This window comes from Coregonus clupeaformis, chromosome 20 (assembly GCF_020615455.1).
Source record: "Coregonus clupeaformis isolate EN_2021a chromosome 20, ASM2061545v1, whole genome shotgun sequence".
In the NCBI taxonomy this organism is placed as follows: Eukaryota; Metazoa; Chordata; class Actinopteri; order Salmoniformes; family Salmonidae; genus Coregonus; species Coregonus clupeaformis.
In genome coordinates, this window is record NC_059211.1 from 57,944,543 (window position 1) to 57,953,493 (window position 8,951).

The following is an 8,951-nucleotide window of genomic DNA, read 5'->3' on the forward strand; positions in this document are numbered from 1 at the left end:
TCAGGCAGCTGATGATGCTATAGATAAACTTTGCTAACTCACATTATGTTTTTTATATGACTTGTTATTAACATGGCTTTTCACTATATTGGGGGTAAAAAGAGCGAATGTGAAGATTTTGATTGGAAGTTCTCTGAGACATCACGTGGTTTGGGTCACTTGCAGTATACTGAAGCCCTTGGAGCCGGCTGCGCACGTGGGTGACGCTAGAGCCAGCCCTCTCCAGGGTCCCTTTTGTTTAACCATCAAACATAAGCACCTTCCGAGATCCCGAGGGCTTCAGATGAGAAACGGTCAACATCTTGTGCAAGGACCAATACTGACTGACTGACCGCTTATCGTTCTGCAGCCATGTCTAGATCCTTTTATGTCGACTCTTTGATTATCAAGGACACGGTGCGACCCGCGCCTCTTAACGAGCATCCCGGACAAGACTTCTTCATCCCCATCAGCATGCACTCGCCCACCATGATGACGGTCAACGCGCCGGTGTGCCCGTCCAGGAAGACCGGGACTTTCTGCGTCTGCCCAGTTTGCGTCACGTCCCACCTCCACTCTCCCCGCAGCGGCATTTCGATGCTGAAGAGTCAGTTCCCGGGAGCGGAGCCCCAATATTGTCAGAGGATATCACACCACCAACAGTCTCCGGCGCTGGGACACGCACCTGTCTGCACGCCTACGTACAGCGTCACTGACCCCAGGAGGTACCACTGCCTCTCCATAGGTAAGAATATGTTATGCTCTCTGACCACCGGTATCTGCAATTCAACGCAATATAACAACCTGTCAATTCAACCTTTGAAATTAGAGCAACATATCTTAATTGCACCACATATATTATGCGTAATTGGATAGACTAATACAAAATAACAAACATCGTGTTTGTTATTTCGTATTAGTCTATCTAATTACGCACAATTACACACAATAAAACCAATGCCATTTCTTGCATAAAGTATGTAGTGCAGTGTTAGAAATGTGAATAGAACTATGATGTTTGGCTAAATCGTTGTCCTGTCCCCATCAGGCGCCTCTGAGAGCAATCACATCCAGAATGGCAAAAGGATGCGTACGGCTTTCACCAGCACGCAACTATTGGAACTCGAGAGAGAGTTCTCCTCCAACATGTATCTTTCCCGGCTCAGAAGAATCGAAATCGCGACGTATCTGAACCTCTCGGAGAAGCAGGTGAAAATCTGGTTCCAGAACCGGAGGGTGAAACACAAGAAGGAGGGCAAGGGCACACAGAGGAGCGCGCACAGCGGTTGCAAGTGCGCAAGTGGTCACACGGACTACCCGAGGTCTGAGGACGAGGAATCTTTATCCCCTGCATCAGCGTCAGAGGAGAAAGAGATCTCCCCAATCTGAGGGCATCCCATCCCACACTATACATACTTCCATTACACTACTGGCACAGTCTACCCTAGTTCAACACGGATTCAGCAATACGAGACGACCTCACCGCCATGAGATGCTACTTCAGTCTGAGAAGAAGTATTGGGAATATATTTGGTTTCCCCTGGTTAAATGGTGTAGGCCTATTTGTCCTTCGTTTTATGTTAACTGTCCAATATGAACAAATTGTGAATACATGTTTTATTTGTTAAAAACATTTAGAAACATAAATGTGATGTTAAATCCTTCAGGGTTCAACCAACGTCAAATTTGTACATCCTTAGTAGTTGTCATACAATGCTTGGTATCCTTCCTCTTCCATGTGATTAGATAAATATCATATTTATCCGATGTGGCTATGACGGCCGTTGATCCACTCTGTTTCATATCTGATTTCTCCACGTGAATTTGTATGTGCATAGTAGACTATTATGTAAATAATATGTATATTTGTATTTATTCTAATAAAACATTGGTGAGTTGTATCTCAGACAAAAATTGATTTGTTATGTTTTCTGCCCGGTTGGCAGGTAGATCTTTGATTCGATCCTCAAAGGCTATTGTTATAGCTTTTGTGTTTGATTGTTTGAGCTTTTGTGTTTGATTGATATAATTGTCAAGAAATCAACGTTGAGTCTATATTTTTGAGTAAATAGTCAAGTTAATATAATAATTACGCTAATTTTCTCATGAGACCATTTCAAGGGACACATTAATGTCATCATAGGCAGGTGATCAGATACACTAATATAAACAGTATTAGATTCACATCCACGTTTACCTTAATTTACAGCCTGACGCAGATACTGTACTCTTTTTAAGAGTATCAAAAATAGATGAATAGTTTATAAATCTTCACATTTTCTGTCTGTTCCTAGGGCTGGCTTTGGCAGTGCCCTGCCCACAGGGAGGTGCGTCTGCTCGGGTTAACCATGTTACATGTTATATTGCGTCCCTCTCTGATTAGGTAACAGGTTGATAAAAGATGTCAGCAAGGAGTTCGTTACCTGTTAATGAACTATACTGGCACTTAATTAAAGAGTTAACTTCTTGTTGTCTATACTCTCTCTCTCTCTCACACACACACCAACACCCCCCCCTCAATCATAAGCAGAAAATAAAAATTGTACGAATATAAAACCCGTGGCCTAAGGTTCTTATGGTATCCCTAATGGATAAAAGCATAACTTTAGGTGGTCAGTTTTAGATTATTACATTAGATCTGAGTTTCAGTTGAATTATTGCCAATTTATTCTCTGGTGCATTTAAAAAACATTATTCACATGTTAGTATATTCGTATAGCCTGACAATAGCCAAAATTGCAAATTATGAAAAGTTATAACACATTATAGCATTAGAGAAAAACTAACATGTAGCCTAACCTATACTGACCATATTTAAACTCAGACTCTAATACTGGTATGCCTAATAAAATAAAATAAATGGCAATTTGAAATTAAATAAAAGCCTAAAACATTTGTTTTTTGTATTTCCATTTGTTTTAAGTAGCCTACATTAGTTATTATAATGCTGATGATATTATTATTATTATTATTATTATTATTATTATTAGTAGTAGTAGTAGTAGTAGTAGTATTGTTATTATCATTATTATTATTATTTTTAACACCATCATTATTATAACGTTATTATTGATACCTGGACGTTATTAAAACAGTAGAGGCTATATGAAGTACTAGGTCCATAATGTATCCTGCCAACAAAGCCCTACCCGATGAAGCCCAGGGCTAAACCGGGGTAATAGCCTCTATCACCCATGTTATGTTCGCTTTTGAAGAGATTTTGCTTGTCCAAAATGAGTTTAATTGCAGTTTCAGTCCCACGTTGGCTGATTATGCTGCAATTCCTTCGAAACCACAGAACAAGGATATATAGAACTGGGCAAAGGCTTTGACAGGTTAGATTGTCCTGTCTTGGGACTCGCATTTAGCAGTGGACCCCCGACGGCTGCAGACTCTGCGGCCTTTGAAGAGACAGCTACAGGGTTCCTCTGAGCGCGAGAGAACGATTTAGTCACTGTTTCATTAAGCACTAGTTGAACCTTTCAACTTATGGTAAATTGAGGGGGCATGCTGAAATAGAAGCACTACGTAAGAAGGGCGATAGGAAATTAGCTAACGGTTAATTTAACTCGTTTCAGTCGGAGTTTGGGATACATTCCTAATTGAGAGGGGAAGCAGGTGAAGTTTTGGTCCCACGCAGGCCCATTCAGACCGGGAATAAATGGTCTCTTTTCACATCCCGCTGATGATCATATATTATTGAGGGAAAGCCACCTAATGAATATATATTGAAGTTCCTATTAATCGAATTAGAGATTACCCCTCGCAGGTGTGAGAGTGAAAGACCACCGGCCCATTAAAACCGATTGACAATGGAGCTAACTGCAGTTTTGGGAAAGTCTCCCCCTTTTCAGACCGACGGCCCTGACCTCGAACTGTCAGTCCGCTATAATAGCCTGAAGCTCATGTGTATTATACCTTCAGGCCATGGCAAGACTAGCTGGGGAGACAAAGTAAACTCTCAAAAACACTATCATAGTAGGCGTGTAGGACAGTCGCGTTTTTGGATACAATCAAAAGAAAAGCAATAGCATGAAGCTGTTGCGCCAATTTGTGTGGCATGACTTTCATACATTTGCATGATCGATTTAATAAAATGTCTTAATTGAAAGGTAATGCAATTATAAGTGTAAAGCCTAACCCGTCACTCACCACAAAATATTGTGGAATGTAAAATTGAGACATTGTTACTTTGGATGAGGTATGAGGCCTGTTCAAATACAATAGCCACCAAAACCAGCACGCCAAAGACGATATAATTACTATTGAAAATGTGCCAATTACGCATTACAAAAGACAATTAATACGACTGCTTTTCACCAGTGTGCAGCTGCTGTCTCGTGTGGAGATATAAGAGCAAACTCAAGTGTCAATGAGAAAAGGAGAGAAAAAGTTTTGTCTTTGCCTGCGGGGACCTCTGCTTTGGTCATGAATCTGCAAGTACAATTTTGGCCCTCGATAAATGTGACAACCCTCTCTTCTGAGTCCAAGTGCTTCGAGTGGCCATGAATCATCCCGCCCTGGTAAAGGCAGGGGTCCAGGAGTGTCCGATGAGTTGGTTGTTTCAAATGATGATGAAACTGTGAATTCTGGACACGTGTCCCATCAATGCCGTCTTTGGTGACTTAATCTAGTGGGAGCCCGGTCACCACACAATATGTGCCATGAGCTTTTGTCATGCTCTTCAGAATAGGCCTTTTCTAAAATGTCAACCACTTTAAAATCCATTCTTTTGTTGGGTTAGAGCGTGCCTCTTAAATCATCAACTGCATTTAGTGGCTGAATTAATGAATCTAGCTCTCCAAAATAGAGGACAACGAACTGAATATGATGATATATCCTTTAAATATACATACATTTCACAAAGGCCAAATTGCAGACCCATGCAAAATAATAATGATATCTTAAACATTTTTTTTTGATGGAGAGTAATATAGGCCTAGCTCAAGTGACTTAAGAATAACAATACCACCGCATTATAGAGATGTTATAGGCCAATTATTCAATTCAGTTGTATCACTATCATAATGGCACGTGTGTGTGTGTGTGTCTGTGTGTGAGTGTCTGTGTGTGTGTGTGTGTGTGTGTGTGTGTGTGTGTGTTTGTGTGTGTAACAGCTATACTAATCACTGCCCTACTTACATTTATGTTTCAAGTTGTTCCATAAAAGCAGCCGGTGTTATTTTATCAGCTAAACCAGAATGACAGGTTTACATATTTACAAAGGAAATCAATTATACACCTTCATTTGTTTATGAAAGGTGGCTGAAGTGCATGTCATGCAACAAGTCATATTGAATTCATGCAATTGAATATGCCTCTGTATAACTCCACCTGACACAATAGAAACGATGTGGGCCTCCAAGAATCTGTCCTTCTCGAAATAATATTTATGTGAATATAAATATGATTTAATTAAGTAAATATGGAACATTGCAGGTTTAGGCAACCATAGGCGTTTGTAGTGCTCCAAAGTGTGCACCTGTTACCTAAGAAATAGGTTTAAAGATCGAAAGGTTTCATGTTTCAGGTTAAAGATGACGATAAAGTAAGTTTCATGTTTTCACTTTTGTTTGTGATTCATTCCGCTCTGGAAATAACAGGTTCAACTTTGCACCAGTGCAAACTTTGGTCAATCTGGTCCATAGCCAGTTATGAGTTGTCAGTCACGTGACTAGGGCCAGGTATGCACTCATAGGTGCACTCCAGGTTGTGGCCTCACTTGAAGGATATATTGCAGGGACGTACATGGACGTCCTATAAACACTATCGCTGGGAAAATCTGCTCAATAATGAATACCTCGGATATTTACTATGATGGTGGGCGCTTCCAACTGCAGTCACCGGAAGAGTATGACTATAACCCGCCCTCCTGCCGCTACAGCCGTGACACCGAGCGGGTACGGATCCCCATGCCCCCTTGTGCCTCTGTCGAACACCGGAGCAAGGGGACTTTACTGCCCTACGATCTATCTCCCTGCCAGTACTCGAGTCCTGTTCAGACACATACCCAGGACCAGGAATACCTGACAGTTCAGGGTCGTGTACCGAACGACTACCACCCAGGAGACAGCCAAGTGGTGGAGGGAGAGTCCCCGGCACAAGTGACATTCCCCTGGATGAGGAGCTCCAGAGTTCACTCATACCAATCACTCCCAGGTGAGCAGGCTACTTTATAGGTGCTACTTTATAATATACATATTTTTTTAGCTGGATATCAATCAAAACTATAGATTCTCATTTTAATTTAGGCCTAGGCCTACAGTTATGTTGTGAAGCGATTTTGTCTGACAGGTAAAATAATGAGATGGGAGCAAAGGTTTCAGAAGGCCTCAAAACATGGCCTAACGTGAAATAAATAAGGTTATAGCATAAGAGTGAACATGCAAACAAAGTCGAGATAAATGAACTGAACAACTAACCACACACCTTTTATTTGTATGTATCTTTTAATTTAAGGTGGTTATACCCAGAACGGGGACGAACCCAAGCGGAGCCGCACAGCGTATAGCCGGGCTCAGTTATTGGAGCTGGAGAAGGAGTTCCTCTTTAACAAGTATATATCCAGGCCTCGCAGATACGAACTGGCCACCACACTTAAACTGACCGAGAGACACATCAAAATCTGGTTCCAGAACCGGCGGATGAAGTGGAAAAAAGAAGAAACGAAAAAACGAAGTCCCTCTGACCACCATGAACCGGAGTCTTCCAATAAGGATTGATACAACCTTTGGATAGCAGCATATGACCCTATGTTTGAAATCCAGATTATTTGTTGCACTTGCCTATAAAATAATATGCCTATATGTGCTTAAACTTTATAGCCTACGTTAGGCCTATGCTGTGGCTGGAGGGACAGTTTACAATTAGAATTTGCCAGCTATTAAATTCTTTGTCATGTGCATATATAGAATGTAGCAACATTTGCGAGCTATTCAATTCTTTGTCTTGTGCATATCTAAAATGTTGTAAAAAAATTGCTCCATTTTAAATGACTAAAAATATCTAGCATTTTAATTAAAATTAATAAGAGCATCAATTTACTTCAGAATGTATTGTCTAATTTATTTTAGATACACAATAGTTTCCATTGTTAACAGCCCACTGGAAATTATTCATCTGTTTCCTCCGTTCTAAACGCATGCCAATACTATTATTAAGAAATGTCTTACCTTTAGCCTACTTAATATGCAGATTAATTAACAATGCTTATAATTTGCCTCCTTGTTCCACATACAGTGGGGAAAAAAAGTTTTTAGTCAGCCACCAATTGTGCAAGTTCTCCCACTTAAAAAGATGAGAGAGGCCTGTAATTTTAATCATAGGTACACGTCAACTATGACAGACAAAATGAGAATTTTTTTCTCCAGAAAATCACATTGAAGGATTTTTAATGAATTTATTTGCAAATTATGGTGGAAAATAAGTATTTGGTCAATAACAAAAGTTTCTCAATACTTTGTTATATACCCTTTGTTGGCAATGACACAGGTCAAACGTTTTCTGTAAGTCTTCACAAGGTTTTCACACACTGTTGCTGGTATTTTGGCCCATTCCTCCATGCAGATCTCCTCTAGAGCAGTGATGTTTTGGGGCTGTCGCTGGGCAACACGGACTTTCAACTCCCTCCAAAGATTTTCTATGGGGGTTGAGATCTGGAGAATGGCTAGGCCACTCCAGGACCTTGAAATGCTTCTTACGAAGCCACTCCTTCGTTGCCCGGGCGGTGTGTTTGGGATCATTGTCATGCTGAAAGACCCAGCCACGTTTCATCTTCAATGCCCTTGCTGATGGAAGGAGGTTTTCACTCAAAATCTCACGATACATGGCCCCATTCATTCTTTCATTTACACGGATCAGTCGTCCTGGTCCCTTTGCAGAAAAACAGCCCCGAAGCATGATGTTTCCACCCCCATGCTTCACAGTAGGTATGGTGTTCTTTGGATGCAACTCAGCATTCTTTGTCCTCCAAACACGACGAGTTGAGTTTTTACCAAAAAGTTCTATTTTGGTTTCATCTGACCATATGACATTCTCCCAATCCTCTTCTGGATCATCCAAATGCACTCTAGCAAACTTCAGACGGGCCTGGACATGTACTGGCTTAAGCAGGGGGACACGTCTGGCACACCAGGATTTGAGTCCCTGGCGGCGTAGTGTGTTCAAACCAAGCTGCTTACCTATTGCAGATTCAGTCTTCCCAGCCTGGTGCAGGTCTACAATTTTGTTTCTGGTGTCCTTTGACAGCTCTTTGGTCTTGGCCATAGTGGAGTTTGGAGTGTGACTGTTTGAGGTTGTGGACAGGTGTCTTTATACTGATAACAAGTTCGAAACAGGTGCCATTAATACAGGTAACGCAGTGGAGGACAGAGCAGCCTCTTAAAGAAGAAGTTACAGGTCTGTGAGAGCCAGAAATCTTGCTTGTTTGTAGGTGACCAAATACTTATTTTCCACCATAATTTGCAAATAAATTCATAAAAAATCCTACAATGTGATTTTCTGGATTTTCTTTTCTCAATTTGTCTGTCATAGTTGACGTGTACCTATGATGAAAATTACAGGCCTCTCTCATCTTTTTAAGTGGGAGAACTTGCACAATTGGTGGCTGACTAAATACTTTTTTCCCCCACTGTATAGCCTGTGTGCTAGGCTATAACTAACACAAGAGGCATTTTGCAAGCAGAATGGTTGGTCTCATAAGTCTAAAAGGCACCTGCAAACGTTTATCTTATGGGCGTCACGACCCGTAATTTGTGGACAAATGATTTATGAGTGGTTAAGATATGATTTCGCTTTTCAATTGTAGGCCAACGTTTACAAAACTTAAAGATAACAAAATATATTTTTCAAATGACGAACAATGCATATGGCAAAAAAAAAATTCTTTCAGGGCGCTGTCGGCAACATAACTCAGAGAAAGTAAGAATAAGAATAAGGGATGATGGCAAATATCCAGAACAAGAATGACTTTT

The 8,951-nt window shown here is 40.8% G+C and overlaps 2 protein-coding genes across 2 annotated transcripts; both read left to right on the forward strand.

Moving 5' to 3' along the window:
- Positions 1 to 278: 278 nt before the first annotated feature.
- LOC121532828 (GS homeobox 2-like) lies at positions 279 to 2,470 on the forward strand. The gene is made up of 2 exons (XM_041838622.2): positions 279 to 724; positions 1,028 to 2,470. The coding sequence occupies exons 1-2, from the start codon at positions 352 to 354 to the stop codon at positions 1,366 to 1,368; spliced, it is 714 nt and encodes a 237-aa protein (XP_041694556.1). The 5' UTR covers positions 279 to 351; the 3' UTR covers positions 1,369 to 2,470.
- Positions 2,471 to 5,771: 3,301 nt separating this feature from the next.
- Positions 5,772 to 6,701, forward strand: LOC121533080 (pancreas/duodenum homeobox protein 1-like). Its single transcript, XM_041838840.1, has 2 exons — positions 5,772 to 6,138; positions 6,439 to 6,701. Exons 1-2 carry the CDS (start codon positions 5,772 to 5,774, stop codon positions 6,699 to 6,701), a joined length of 630 nt encoding a protein of 209 aa, XP_041694774.1.
- Positions 6,702 to 8,951: the final 2,250 nt, after the last annotated feature.

What these genes read in the sequence shown, in the direction of transcription:
- LOC121532828 (XM_041838622.2), top strand. Translation starts at nt 352, where the DNA reads ATGTCTAGATCCTTTTATGTCGACTCTTTGATTATCAAGGACACGGTG. An exon ending in GTACCACTGCCTCTCCATAG is followed by an intron (nt 725 to 1,027) that starts GTAAGAATATGT and finishes TGTCCCCATCAG; the next exon opens with GCGCCTCTGAGAGCAATCAC.
- LOC121533080 (XM_041838840.1), top strand. Translation starts at nt 5,772, where the DNA reads ATGAATACCTCGGATATTTACTATGATGGTGGGCGCTTCCAACTGCAG. An exon ending in CTCATACCAATCACTCCCAG is followed by an intron (nt 6,139 to 6,438) that starts GTGAGCAGGCTA and finishes TTTTAATTTAAG; the next exon opens with GTGGTTATACCCAGAACGGG.